Below are 15,354 nucleotides of genomic sequence, written 5' to 3'. Positions count from 1 at the left end.
TTTATTTTTAAAATTTTATCATTACACACACAGCTCACCATAATGGCAACACGACACATGCAAAAGAGCTGGTAAGAATACCAAGTTTCCACCAATTCTTTTATTTATCTTTTAAAATGGTATTTCTTGATAAAAAATTCCTAGAAGCTCAGGTCATAGACCTGATTCATGACTAGTAGCTGTCATCAAGATTTAAGCAGATTCAGGCCAACAGTGTGACATAAAACCTCCCCTCTCGGTCCAGTAACGGAACAAAGTCAGTGCTTACTTCGAGCTGACATAAGATTTGAAGGCACAAGGCTTAGTTTCTGGTTAATCTACACCTGTTCTGCACATAACATGCATAAATTTAAGTTTTTATTTAAATATGTTTCTGTTGCTAATACAAAGCAATAAAAAATCCTTCAAAAACTAAAAACTTGGATTTTCATTAGTGAAATTCTTTACATATCTTGATACAGAAGGTTCAGGTATCCATAAAATTATGTCACACATATAACATTAATTTTATGAATGGATATAGCTGGTTAATCACTATGGGCTGAATGTGCAAGTCAATCAAAAAACAAAACGGACACTTTCAACAGGCAAGAAGGCGTTTTGCTAAGCACAGCACTTGCTCCACAACTCGTCTGTGCAGAGCAGAGACCAGACAATAAAATGCAACTAATACCCACTTCCCTTAAAAGATTACTTTCCTGTGCCTACAAAGGAGACACACTCAAGAGAGTGATCTGAAAATAACGTCATTTAAATTTTTAAATACATAACACACTGCGTAAGGAATAAACAACACAAATCAGTGATCAATCCATAACGGGACACAGACATCACACCAAGAAATGAAATGCATTTCTGTGTTGAAGGCACCGGGGCGAGGCCGTAAGCCCGGAGCAGAAATCCCTCCGAGGGGAACCTTGCTGACCTCGGGTGAGCATCAGACCAAGTCCTCTTGCAGAAAGGTCCCGAGACATCGACAGGGGAACGAACATCAGTTCCACAGGAGAGGAAGGCTCACTACAGAGCACTTTATTTAGTGTTACTTATCACTAACAAGACTCTCGCCCCACAGGGAAGAGGATACACTCCTTTTCTCCTTTGCATTCAAGACCACAACCAACCAGGTCTGTTGGTCAACTGCTTTGCTTGTACTTCGTAAAACGAACACGATTTAGGAAACATCCGTAATGTTTAAGGGGTGGCAACATTGACTACAAACAATAATAATCAGACTATTTTTGGCAGGTTACCTTTCCAAGCACTTAGCTCTTCCCTACAAGCAGTAAGGGCTTCAAAGTTCACGCTACGCCACTTTCTGAGGGACTGACAGGTCAAAAATACACTCACGTGGGAGCTCTGGAGAAATACAAAATTAATTTTGATTTCTTCCTGCTCTTTGGGATTTAGAGGCAAAACCCACATCTTCACACTTATCAGTATTTATGCTGATTTAGGAAAATAAAAAAAAACACTAACGGCATAAGAGGCCACACTGCCCAGCGCATCAGCAGCGCTCACCGCTGACGCGGCCGGACCGCGATCCCGCTCCATCTCCCGCACACCGGCGGGATTTCCGGACCCCATCCGGGCTCCGTCCCCACCGGCTCCCCACGCCCGGCGAGGGGCGGGCCGCTCGCGCGGGCTGTGCCCCGCACGCTGCGGGTCCCGAGCAGGAGCCCCCGCTGCCGGGCGAGGCCTCCGGGGAGCCCGGCCGGGCCCCCGCGGCTCTCCCCGCCCCGGGCCCGGCACTCACCGGACGGGCAAACAAGCAAAAAGCGCGCTCGGTGTTTTAGGAAGCACCGCGATTAACCGGGGGGGAGGGGCGGGTAAAACCAACCCAGGAGGTCAATACCGGCGCGGCTCCTTCCACAGCCGCCCGAGGCCGCTGCGGCCGCCCCGTCCCGTCCCGCCCCTTCACGTAAAGGTGCGTTTGTAGCGGCGGGTGCGGAGCCCCCCGCTCCCTGCCGCCGCCCGGGAAGCGCCTCCGCGGCGCGGGCCTCCTCTTCCTCCTCCTGCTGCTCCCCCGCGGGGCCGAGCCCGCCTGCGCGCCCCGCCGGGAAGGGCCCCCCCCGCCCCGGGGGCCCCGCGGGCCCGGCCCGGCCCCGCCGCCCCCTCCCCGAGGGGAGCCGGGGCGATGACGTCACCGGATCAGGCCGACCGGCAATGGGCGCCATTTTGAAACCCCGAAACCTCCCGCGGCGGCAGCTCCGTGCGGCGGCGGCGGCTGCGACCCGCTCCCGGCCGGCGCCTCCTCCCGCGGGCCCCCGCCTCCGCCCCACCGGCACCGTGCGACATGGCAGGTGAGGCCGCGCGGGCCGCCGCCCGGCTGCGCTGTGGCTGTGGCTGCGGCGGCGGCTCCGCTCTGCCCAGCCCAGCGGGCGGAGGGCGCCGCGGGAGCCGCCGCGGCGGGCCGGGCCGCACCGCGCCGCGCCGATGCGGGAGGCGGGAGGCAGCGGCCCTCCGGAGGGGCACCGGGAGGAGCGGGGCTGCCGCTGGGCCGAGCCGCGGCGCGGGGCCGAGCCGCGGCGCGGCCTGGCCCCGGCCTGGGCCGGGCCGTGCGGTGGCGGCGGCGGAGCAGGCCCCGGCGGGGAAGGGGCTGGGCCGGGGCCGCGGGGTTGGCGTGGGCTCCGCGGGGCGCCCCTCCCCTCCCCTCACCGCCCGCTCTTCCCTCCTCAGGGGTGGCAGGAGGTGGAGGCGGCGGCGGCGGCGGCAGCAACGACTTCCAGTGGTGCTTCTCGCAGGTGAAGGGGGCGATCGACGAGGACGTGGCGGAAGGTAAGGGCAGGGCTCCCGGGGGCACCGGGCACCAGCACCCTCTTTGCCTCCCTCGCCGTGTGTGTGGCGCCGGGGCTGAGCCGCAGCAGCGCCCAGCCCTGCCCGAGGCTGGCAGGACGGGGGTGCGTGGCGATGACTAAGCGAGCGGCGGGGCTTCCCGCGCGGTGTGCCTTTTCCTTCGGGAGAGCATAATGGAGCAGACACGGTGCCTTCCTCCTCTTCTTTAATCACTAGGGAGAAGAGGTAATGACAGTGATAACACACAGGGAAAAAAATACAAATGGAGTCTGTCAGGCTTGTCAAGTTTCGCTCTGGCGCAGAGAGAGCAGCAGAGAGAGCGTGCAGGTCTGTCATTTGTGCTTCATTTAAAAAGTAGGGTTTAAAGGCTTCCTGCAGCCGCGAAGGGATTTTGTTCCTGCTTGTTCACGTTCGGGAGCTATAAATAGGGGCATTTAAATAGGGAAAACGGGCACACCTCTGCATTTCCCTGAGACTTTCTAAGCACAGCGTGTTTTCGACAAGCAGAAAACAAGAAATGTTTTAATTGGTGAAAGTGTTTCTCTGTAGCACGTAGAAACGATGTCAAGTTTTGCTCGACTTCAATGAGAAAGCTCCTTTTCTCCCAAGTTTTCTGTGTTCAGACTGGCAATAGTTTAGAAAAAAGGGCGTGAAGCATATGTGTGGAACATAATTCTGTACTGTTTATTTGATTTTTACTGCATTAACTGAAATAGCTCTATTTACTGTGTTAAGAGAAATAGCTCACAGTGCCAGTGTGTGGTCATCTTGAGTTTTGGACTTTTTTTTTTTTTTTTACTGAATACAGTAAATATTTTCTCTCACTGTCTACTCCAGGGAAGTTATGCTGACAATGTTTTCGTTTTCATGCCACTTGTTTGGCATTCCATTTAAAATAATAGCTATGGGAAGAATAGACTTGAAAACTGCTCGAGAAACTAGTTAGTACTCGGACTCAGTTGTTTTCTTCCTTTTTTTTTTTTCCCTAAATACACTTTGTAACTTGTACTATTGTTCTGAAGTTCCCAGAATTCGTATGAAAATGTATTTAAGTAGCCTTTACGAGTTTCCAAATGGTCCTTTTTTTTTTCTTACTATCATCTATGTGACTAGAAATCAGTTTTCCATGTTGGAGAAATTTCTGTGAGCACCTTACTTCCCAGTCAACATGAGTTTGTGCAGAACTGGAAAGCTTCTCAGTTTTGAAACACCAGTATGTCTTAAACTCAGTGAATTATCTAAGTGTGTAGTAAGACTGTTCAAAAAGAAACACATCATGGAGGCAGAGCTCTTTGGTTAGAGAGGGGAAAGCTCTGTTTTGGGTAACTAGGAGTGGTAAGGGGAAATAGTGATGCTAATGCTCAGCGCTTTTACCCTGGGTTCTCCCAGATGTACCTTACTAATGTGACTTTTCCTGGAGTCAGGGCTTCAGATTGTCCATGATGCTACCACATATGAGGAATTAAATTTTCTCTGTAGAATAATTAATGTAAGCAAACATTCAGCACCCGGTTTTGCAGAATTAGTACTAGAGTTTAATTTTCCTGCTGGAATACGAGAACTATTACCGTTTTTGTGGCTCGTTGTCTTTCTTTTGGTTTGTGGGCTTCCCCCCTTCTGGCAGATTTTGCCTAGAAATTGGAATTAAGTAAAGAAAATATGATTTGTTTGCTAATAACTGCCCAAATTCGATTCAGCAGTATGCAATGAGTGCAATTCTGCTGCTAAATCTTTGGCCCCAGTTACAGAAATACTTATCACTACCATTTTTAAAAACATCTTTTACCAAACTGCATATCTAACCCTATTTCATGGACCACTGTTGCCTTGAAATAGCCTTGCTGCAAATGTTGCATAAAACTACTGAGAATTTAATGTAACTTTCTGTGATAGAGAAAACCTACTACTTATGTATTTTTTTTTTTTCTGTTTTGTGAAAAATAAGCTCTATAGCGGAAATCTGAAAACGACAATATAAAGTAGCTGTCAAGCATATTAAATGCAGACTTTTTTCTAAATATTCTTACAGACAGTTCATTCAGTAGTTGAAATTCTGAAGCCTGATAGTCAGGCAGCTTAACCAAAAAGTCACTTTCATTTGAACTGCAATTCTAGAATATGTTTATTGCTGTAGCTAGATTTGCAACTGCTGTCTCCATTCCCAGGATTTTTTCTAACTAGGTCATTAATACAGAAAATTGCTTTGTCTTTTCTGTGTATTCACTTTCTTCAGTGAGTAATCTTTGAAATCTGTACAGTGCTCTCTTTAAATAAATAGAAGAGCTGTGTTGATGCGACCAGTCTGGCCATTTCAGAAAGATCAGGAAAGTATACCAGTTATTGAAATACCTAATTTTCTAAAGCAGAAAAATTTAACTGGCTTCAAGGAGGAGGATTGGAGGATAAACCAGATATTGAATGAAAGAATTGATATTGAGGATGGCAACAAGTGTAATTTAAAAAAAAAAAAAACCCACAAAAAGTAATTTAGAATTGTGTTGTAATTTTGTTGTTAGTATAAAACCACGTGATTACTAAATCATACTGATTGCCTGTGAAACTTGTTATTCTTAGATTACCTTTTTTGGTAGAAAGTAGCTTTCTAAATACCGGCTTTTTTCTTACAGTGCTGCCTGAGACCTAATCAGTTTTGTCTTTAATTTGTTTTGCATGTTCAGAAAGTTCTGGTTTGGGGTTTTTTGGCAAGCAAAACACGAAACAGTTTATTAAATAATATACAGATATGCCCCAATTCTTTTGGGCCAGATGTTCTGCGTATAATTCATGATAACTTCTGGATGTAATTAACAGAATATAGTTTTATATATGTGTGTAGTGGGCACTATAAATCTTACAACTGGCTTGTGCTAGTGATGAGTCAGAAACGCTCAGGAGAATGGCTCACAGACTGGTTTGGGTTGGAAGGGACCTCAAAGATCACTCAGTTCCACCCCCCTGCCATGGGCAGAGACACCTTCCACTACACCAGGTTGCCCAAAGCCCCATCCAACCTGGCCTTGAACGTGAACCTGTATGTTGTGGAGATCATGAGTTGTTTCCCTTATTGACACTGGGATTTCTTTGGGTTTTTCAAAGCAGTCAGCGTGAGTTTTTGGATTGTGATGAACTGTTCCTTCCTGAAAATGCTGTTTTGATTTGACACTGGTTAGATATATCAGCCTGTTTGGGATACAAGGAACTTTAAGGGTATGGCTACTGATGAAACAGGTCCTGCCTTCCTCTAGGAGCTTCATCAGCTTAAGTCTTAAACTGTTTCCAGTGTTATGTTTGAAACCTTTTTTGAAGCAGCGGAGTGTAAAGCCCAGTCTGGCACATAAATGCTGGACGTGGTGCCCTTCCATCTCAGACAAGCTCCTTGGAAGCTCCTGTTCATTAACTTGAGGTTGTAAGGTATTTCATACGAGCAGAACGTTCATTCTTCGAAAGAACTTTGTCATTGGCTTTCAGAACACTTGTCTTCTCTTGGATGTTCTACTTTTTAAGAAGTTTTGTATCTCCATTTAAAGATCAATGGAAAATACTTGGGTTTTAATTCTCCAACTGGTAATTGGTATTGACAGCGCTGATAAAGTAAAAGATACCTTGTTATCATCAATGCAACAAATTCTTTACTTCTCCTTTTAAAGCTTGTTACAGTGCTGAGTAAGCTTGTCAGAATGCAGAACACAAGTGGAGAAGAAAACCGTAATCTAATAAAAATATGTTGGATTATAATCCTGTAATTGTTCTCAAGTCTGGATACAGGTGATTTGAAAACACTCCTGGTCTTAAGTCATCTTTAGAAATCAGTGGTTTAAAAAATCTTCTCTTGTGTTGTCAGGAATTTAACTGGCCTATTCTCACTGTTTTTAAAGCAAATTCTGGCATGATTTCAGGCTTGAAAAAGAAAATTCCAAAGAGGTACAGCTATTTGACATCTGGTTAAAATTGCACGGAAGAAATGCCAGAATTGGTTGCTATCTTCAAGGTTAATTTTTTTTTCTGTAAGAACTGGAAAATATGGTAATAATGACTCCATTATTACACCACATGTGTTGTTTCCTTCCATCGTAAATAACTGGTTATCCCTGAAGATGTCACTTATTACTGGAGTGGGGCAGAAGGTGGGCTTTTAAAAAAAACAGTGTTTTGCCATAGCCAGGCCTTCAGCTGCCTGCTCCTTCGCCCTCCCTGAAACGTTGAGCACTTACCCCTGGTTTATGGTGAGATGTAGGAGCTGCTTCTGCCTTGCTGCTTTGACAGCTCGGCCACATCCCCGCTCCCCAAAGGCCTGTTGTGAATATTCTGAAGAATTTCCTGCAGGGACCAAAGATTTTGGAAGTTGCCTCGATTGTCCCTGCGTTGTGTGTTGTATGTGGTGTTCTGGACAAGATCTATGATGCCGAAATGTCGGCTTTGGGGAATGTTTTGGTGGTTTTTAAACGTGGGCAGAAATCGCATTTTGCAAATAGTTTGGCCTGAGCACTCGTGGTGTGAGTGTTTCAGGTAGACCACTTGTATCACGAGTCGGTGTGCAACCCATGAGCCAAGGATTTGTCTTCACCCTTTATTCCACACCACACTAGTCCCTAAAAACGTGGTTCCCAGCCAGTAGTACTTAATAATGTGTTCTCTTGAATTCCAGTTCTGTCGGACAACAAAAAAAGCAGAGTTATGCCACTGGGAAGTAAATTGCACTCTCTTCCTGTATATTAACTTGCAAGTAACTCTGGAGACTGTTAAGACAAGGTGTTGTGTGTGAGAAGTGCAACGTTAGCGAACTTTTGGAAGCTTCTTTCTCTCTCATAATCTTTAGAATATGACTCTTCATAGTGAGGAAGCCCAGAGCCCAGATTTACAAGTGAATAGCTATGCTTTTTTAAAAAAAAAAAAACAAAACCAAAAAGCTCCAGGTGATTTTCAGGCTTCATAAAAGTGGTTGTGTCAAGCAATGTCTTGGTTTTCTGTGGAGGAGAGAATCTGTCTTACTAGCTAACATACTTACGGTGTCTAAATCTATAATCTTTACCATAGTATCAAATTTTTTTTTTTTTTTTTTTTTTTTCCTTCCTCCTGGCATACTCACATGTTGGGGTAGTGGCACTGCAGGGACAAGAGGAGGAGTATGAAAAAACGACAAACACCACTTTATTTAAGATTTTTTTTAAAAAAAGAGGAAGATGTGAAAGCTGTAACTGGATGAAAAAATTGATTTACCCATCATGTTAAGACTTGTAGTAACTCTTAATAAAAGTACAATGAAAGGCATGACTATGAACTACTTAGAAAAAACTAACAGAATAACACAAATTAATTAAATATACTTCCAGTAGGAGAAAGGCTGTTGGAATTACTATTCCAGAGGTTAAAAAAATCATACTGAGGCAATAGATTTGCATACAGAATACTGGATTATGTCCTGAAAATTATAAATAGACTCCATAAGTTCTCGCTGCTTGTAAGAAGAGGCATAGCAAGGCTTGGCAGCACGAAGGCAACGTTTATTTCTGGCTTACTGAACTTCAGCTTTACTACTCGCTCTTGCTGCTGCTTGATCCTCTCTTTGTGCTACCACGTCCAGACAACTACATGCACTTTAAACTCAGCGAGGACAGGGTTTTTTTTTAAATACGATTCAAAGGACTTCCAGCCTCAAATTACGATCTGGTACCATTGAAAAGAAAATACAAGTTTAAATAAATGAGGGAATTGCACTAATTGTCTTTTATGAGATGCAAACTCTTAGGTGACTGTTCAATCAGCTGAACAAGTGTTTGGTTTGGGGGAGTTTGCTGGGCAGCCTGGCCTTTGGAACAGGTCTTGGGAACAGTTTGCCACCTTATGTTCCTTCTTTTCTACCAGTTTGTTTCAGCACTCCAAACAGAATGGCCCGTGCCCTCGCTCCTCAAGAGAAGCCAAGTGGCTGAGCTCCACGCAGGGCCCAGGACACACAGGAGCTGGCAGTCGTTCCAGGAGAAACGTTCTTGTTTGTAGTTTGCCATGGCTTGTCTTCAGCCAGCTTCTGCTGCTTCTCGAGCTGTGCTGTGCTGTGCTGGCCAAGCTACTGAACTGCTGTTGATGCAGCTCAGGTGCCCGTTCGTGCCCATGGTTGACCTTAAATCTGTTCAAAGATGTAAAATAGTTCAAAAAGCTGTGTTATTTTGGACTAAATTAAACTCTACCACCTACCTAAAGGCAATTCAAGTCATTTTACAAGTTGTTTAAGTATTAGGGCATGGAAAATTGTTAGACCTGATGGATGCTTTTAAGTGAGCAGAGTGCTTTGCACTGTAAGCTGGAAGAAATTTGGTCTGAGCAAAGCTATAGCACCTTTGGTTTATTCTCCTCACACATCTCACTTCTGTGTTAACTCTTCAAATAAATTGCAAAAGTGGAAGTCTGAAAATTGAGTATAAAAAAGTGGCATGTTCTGAAAAACAGGTGGCTTTGAGTAACTTCTGTGTATATGTATATTGCCAAGTGATTATCAATAGCTTTAGAGTTCAGCTCACATTTCAGTATAATTCAGAGACATAAATCTGATTTCTGTAAACTAAGAATTAAGTTAAATTAAGAAACAATATTTTAGGAAATATTTTAGGAGAGCTTAGGCATGACAGTAGCAGCAATACCATTCTTGGTCCATCCTGATTGCGCAGTAATCCCAATTGTTTTCATTGACTGTTCTGGTGACCATTGTATGGAGCATCCGTATTCTCCTGGAAGCAAACCAGCGAGGTACAGGAACGAGGAGGGAGAAGCTGGAGGCTGAGGACTGGAAATCAGTGCTGGAGTCAGAAGCCTGCAGGAACTGGGGCTGGTAGTGCCTGCTTGCCCCGACACGCAGAGGCTGAGGGCAGGTCTGGTGGGAAGCAGGGTGCCTGCCAGCAGCTCTGCTGTGGCCTGGTGTAACCATAGCGGATCCAAATGTGAGGAACCATTAAACTTCACACCAAATGCTTCCCCCTCCCCGCCCCAGAGGCCTCTGGATGCAAATAGGGACCATTGGTGAGGTGTGGGGAGTCTGCTGAAAATCCAGTAACAAGCAGTTCTAAGGCCCAGTGTGTCTGTGACTTGTTAAGCTCAAATTCAGTTATATTTTTCAAAACATTTTTTTTCTATTACTTACTGTTTAGCAGGCATTAACCTCCAAATTTCTTCATTCTCCCTGATTACTCTGTTCCTTCTAACGGGTCTCTGTGTATCTTTTTTCTTTTGCTAATCCTACTTGCTCCTTTAGTATTTTTTTTTTTACTTTTTTTGAGTCTTCACCTAGTTGCTCTGAAACAATAGTTCCTTGCCATTCCCTGCACCGGCCCTGCCTGACCATGTTTTTCCCCAACCAGTCCTACCTCGGAATGGTGTGTTGTCACTGTTGCAAGAGTTGTGTTTGTTCTGATGTCATGTCTTACAGTTCAGCACAGCGTCACAGGGAGATCCCAACTTCTGATTTCGGAGCGCATAACCTGCACTTAGCCCCTTCTACGTTCTGCTTCATGCCCATCAGCTGTGGGAGACCATACAACGTCCCCCACAGCTTTCTTCAGCTGTGGAATAAAATGCTCTGTGGAGTAACAGTGTGTGTCGGAGGGAAAGGTGTGTCCCCTTTGATCTTGATTACAGGCACAGAAATGTTCTTTCTATGTTTAGTTGCCACTGGCAGCCTCCCCTGCCTTTTGTGCCAGCCGCCTGGCCTTGGTCCAGAGCCAGTCGTTTCCTCTGCAAGCATGAGCCTCTTTAATAGTCCTTGGAGCACTTCATCCTTTGGACCTGTAGGGTGGATCATGGAAGAAGGTGCTGTGTATTAAAAATATTTTTCGAGGGGAGGGACAGGACAGGTCTGCGAACACGCATGTTTTTGTCAGTCTGTGCTGAATGTGAAGCTGTGTTGTCCATTACATGGCTGAAAAACCTCAAATCCCCTAGAAGCTGGAGCAGCCTTCTTTTTAGGTAGTGTTCAAAAATAGTGACTGACTGGCTTCCTGGGTCATTAAATGTCTGAGGAGTGGGCTTTTGTCAGAAGTCTTTGAACAGTTTAGAAGGAGGAGAGAGAAGTCGATGCTGCTTGTTAACCAACACTAGTTGGTGTTAGTCCTCAGCGTGGCCTACAGCTGCAAATTCATCATCTGTTGGATGGGCTACGAAGTAATTGCGTGTTTTCAGTTTTTAGATGTTAACCCAAGTGGCAATGTGCAGCCGGCTTAGAGAGGAAAAGTTTACGGTAGCTAATTTTAGGTGTCTTATGTAGGTGTTCTGGGTCTCTTTGCATTCTCCATTACCTAAACAGACACCCCAGACGTCATTACCTGTGTCAGTTAGAGATACCTCATGTGGGTCCTTGGTGGGATTGAATTCGTTTGCAGATCTAAGCTTGCTGTCATCTCAGAATCCCAACAAATGCTGGTCTCTGTTATCCTGTCCCCTCCACGTCCCCATATGACTGGCCCAGGAGGCTTTGGAGGTTGTAGAACTTTAACAGAATTACACCAGGAGTTTTGTGATACAGGGAGGTTGATAGCGCTCAGTGATGTTAAAGGGCTTGGAGCATTTATACTGAATTTTGGAATGTCTGTCTAGGCTTACGGAGTGGTCTCCTGAGTCACTGAGAATAGTATAAAGATGGATATTTGTGTTGGGAGGGTGTTTACTACCCATGGAAGTGCTTAATGCTTTTAAATTTGGGGATTCTATAGAACTGTAATTTAGTTGCCAGCAATTTTCCCCCACGCTACTTTTAATATACTAGCTTTGGAAAGAGCTGGGAGCTTCCTACTCTCTGTGTAGACTGTAATTAAGTTAGACCTTTCCAAAAGTGAAGCTAAGCATTGATTTTTCATGTTTGGAAAGAAACAAATATGCCAGACTAATATCTTATTGTAAAGCCATAGATGTTGCTGCTCTCCATAGTTTACAGGGGAGAGTTTACGTGGGTGCGTGCAGAACAGAGGCTTCTGGCCACGCTGGGCCAAAAATGGGGGGAAGTTGGACAAACATCTCTTGTTTCTGGAAAGTCATAATCACAGAAGCGTCTCGTGTATGAAGAGAGTGCATTAGGGTGCTGTCCAGGAGCAAACATAATGGTTTGTCTTTCCTCGCCCTTTTGTACGTTTCATTGGGAGTTATTTTGCCAGCATGGAGAAAAGGCTGAAATACTGCACGGGGGAAATAACTAGAGCTTGTACACATAACAAAAAAGATGTGGCGTATAATAAAAAACCTTTTAAATTCCAAAGTTAAGGTGATGATTAAGAACATGCAAAGGCTCACTTTGTTTTTTTGTAAAAGTTTTAAGCTGACCTGGAGTTAGAGAGCAAATGTAGATGGGTAAAGTGTGTTGAGCAGAACACAGAGTGATTGGTTTGGAATGAATTTTGTGGTTTACCTCTAGTCTTGTAATTTATTTTTTTTATTTCACCTGCTTTGAGCTAGTATAGTGCTGAGGATACTGGGTGGAGTTAATTTGGGGATCTATACGCTTCAATTAAACATGCCGATAGAGAAAACTGTTTTTAATTCATACTTCTATATGAAAGAATTAAATTAGTGCTGTTAAACAAACAAACAAAAAGTTGATTCATCATATTCTAAATTTTTTAACTGAGAAAATACTTGAAGAAAGTTTCTGTATTTTTGTCCTGATGTGCCCCCACCACTTACCTGTTTCCATACGGCATGTTGACTATAGATTTTTTATTTTTTTTTTTACATACTGTTTTAGTGCTGATTTAAAATTTCAAGCTGCTTTTTCCAGTTGGTAGTCAATTAGGAGAGGGAGGCATTTTCATTTTACCTCTACATGTTGCTTACCCTCTTCTCCCAGTACTTCTTGTTTAAAACTAGAATTCGGGTAGTGGCTGTGTTTTAGCATTCCCTTTAATATAAGGGAACTCAAGATCGTGTTTGGCTGGACAGCACTGCTAGGAAGTAGTAGCTGTGTCAGACAGATGATGTTTGCTTTACGTGCATGTTAAAGGAAAAATGGGGTATAGTGTCCTTTAAGCAAATACTTTGGTAAATAGTGTGATAATGTACATGGGAGAAATTAATAATATCTTTTTCCCTTTCTGAAGCTAAGTGGAAGAGTGGGTTTTGTGACTTGTTCAAAATAATTGCCTATGTTAAGGAGACACTTCTTTCTGCTAGGATGTTTACTGGTGTCTCACAGGGTAAAAACGATCCTTGCTAGAATGGCTTTTAGATTTTTGTGCTAGTGCAATATTAGTTTTGCTGCTGATAAATCTTCGTAACTCAAGGGCTACTTAATGTTTAAGTAGGGTATTGAAAATGTCATAAAATTATTCTGTCAAGTCAATTCACTGCTTACTTCATCTGCTCATTTCTTTTCACTTAGTTTACTGATTTCCCATGGTGTTTCTTGAAATGCCTGAGCTTTTTTTCCTGTGTATAATTGTGTGATACTGGGATGTGTGAGATTTTTTTTTTCCTTTTTTTTTTTTTTTTTTTATTCTAGCACTATTGCCAGTCTTGGAGTAGAATTTAACAGTTAATATTACATGTCCAGCTAGTTCACTAGCTTTCTCATTTTAGTACAAAATTATTTGCTTATGGTCATGGTACTTGATATTTGTAACTATAAAACCTCCTAGCCAGCCATTTGCAATGGCTTATGATCTTATCATTTATACATTCACACCTTTGAGGCATGTATTTGGCTCAAAGCAAACATGTGATTGTGAAAATAATTATCATGGATCAGTATTAAAGCCCAACAGCAATATTAGGCACATACACAGAGATTTCTTTTTTTGACACTGAATCTCAATTCTCATACATCTTGTTTTCCCCATGATTGTCAGGCAGGAAGCATGAGTTGGCTTTAAAACATTTTCACAATTACCATATATATATATATATATATATATATAAAATACAGATTGTTACAAAAGGACCTTGTTTGAGTTTGTTTGTTTTCTTAAGAAAGAACCAAGTTTGAAATTCCCAAAAAGCTTTAGGTGGACCAGCCCATACACTGTAGTCATTCCTTGCCTGGCTGAGGACCCGAGCAAGGTATGAGGCAGCACATCAGGGAAACGTGACACGCTTTGGAAAAGTGAAATAGTGTGTCAGCATTACAGGTAGGCATTTTTTTCTTACCTGTGATAGAAAGTATTTTTAAGAATTGGCTAAAATTACATACAAGGTACCCTGTACATTCTTTTGACTTGCTTGGGGTAAAAAGTCCGAAGGGGATTCACCAGGAACTCGGTGCGCTGGAAACTGGTCCTTTCACAGCCACCTGAGCCATTCGTGCGTCCTCTCTGGAGTCTCCTTTATTCATAGTATAGGAAGAACAGGTATTAACGTGCTAATAACCTGCTTTTAGTGTATCAATAATCTGAGTTTTCCGTAGCCTTTCAAAGAGAGGAGCAGAGGCCCTGTTCACGTGCGAGTTGGCAGATCTTTTGTTGTTTAAATACTGAGGTGCAGTGAAATGTCGCTGTGCCCAGCGGGTAGGTACAGTCTTGACAAAGTGCAGCTTTATGGTAAGTAGAAACACGTAGCTTTTCTATTTGTGTTTTTTGATTGAAAAATCAAAACGTGTACGTGTTGTACCACTCTGTATAATCTAAGTCTTTTATTTACGTACATGTGTGTATAAAAATACATAATTAAAAAATATATACTTAAGGATATGTGTTAGATATGTATGTCTAGATATCTGTGCTACTAGAAGCTCATCATTCTAAGGCAACTTCTAAAGGGAGGGCTCAGTTAGCACTAGTGAAATCTTCATACCATATGCTGTTTTCTGTACGTAGCTCCTTAGTGCTGTAAAAAGGATTATTTGGGGGTTTGTGTGTTTTCAATACTTTCTGCACAGCCTGATAAGAGGCAAATGGCCATGTACCAAAAATTGGCCGCAAAATATGGAATTAGTGTAAAGAGAATAGGGAGATGAATTTTTATTCTGCCAGTGTTAGTAATGAAAAACTGAAAGAGTTTGCTGCTTAGTTACTTGGAAAGGAGTCCCAAAGAAGGGTCAGATTTGCCAGGAGCTCTGCAGTCGATGACTGGAACTGGTGAGGTGGTGGTCACTCGTTGGGAAGCACGCTGGCAGGTGGGGTCGCCAAGCAGAGTGAGTGCCAGGCTGAAGAGGTGGCTCGGAAACTGGCAGTACGGTGGATTTTTAAAGTAGGCCAGCTGAGGAAAGAGGGATGTTTTCCTTATTGCATCTGTACAGCAAGGATGTGGAGTTTGTTCAGATATTTTGGGTCTGTTGAGGGTCTGGGATTACCCATCATCCTGTTCTTTACCAAAATGGAATCTTTTCAGAATCTTTTAAAGAAAGGTGTATATAAAAATAGACATTTAGTAATTGTCTAGGTTAGTAATGAGATTTTGAAGGCTGGGATGAATCTGTAGAAAGATATTTGTTTTAAATTTTTTTTTTTTTAATCAAAGAAGGTAAATCATGATCTTTATACACTAGGGAAAAACTGTTTCAAGGGCAATAAAAGATGAAATATGAATTATATATTGAGAAAACTGATTAGACTTCCTAATCACCTTCCTCATAAGAGCTCAGGATTATTGAAAAGA

At 43.3% G+C, this 15,354-nt stretch overlaps 1 protein-coding gene across 3 annotated transcripts in view; it reads left to right on the top strand.

The window, feature by feature from the left end:
• The first annotated feature begins 2,269 nt into the window (after nt 1–2,269).
• The window catches only part of PPP2R2D (protein phosphatase 2 regulatory subunit Bdelta), a 28,398-nt gene continuing 15,313 nt past the window's right edge, over nt 2,270–15,354 (top strand). For 2 of the 3 annotated variants that reach the window (XM_086616898.1, XM_086616899.1), the window contains exons 1-2: nt 2,270–2,300; nt 2,677–2,775. In XM_086616898.1, the coding sequence (XP_086473024.1) occupies nt 2,294–2,300; nt 2,677–2,775 (106 nt within the window). In that variant the 5' untranslated portion in view covers nt 2,270–2,293. Of the gene's footprint in view, nt 2,301–2,676; nt 2,776–15,354 lie in introns of those variants that run through there. The other variant, XM_086616901.1, reaches the window with a different exon arrangement.

Source organism: Tauraco erythrolophus, chromosome 9 (genome assembly GCF_009769465.1).
Source record: "Tauraco erythrolophus isolate bTauEry1 chromosome 9, bTauEry1.pri, whole genome shotgun sequence".
NCBI classification, from domain to species: domain Eukaryota; kingdom Metazoa; phylum Chordata; class Aves; order Musophagiformes; family Musophagidae; genus Tauraco; species Tauraco erythrolophus.
Note: the sequence above shows the minus strand (reverse complement) of the source record. Positions and strands in the feature narration are given on the sequence as shown.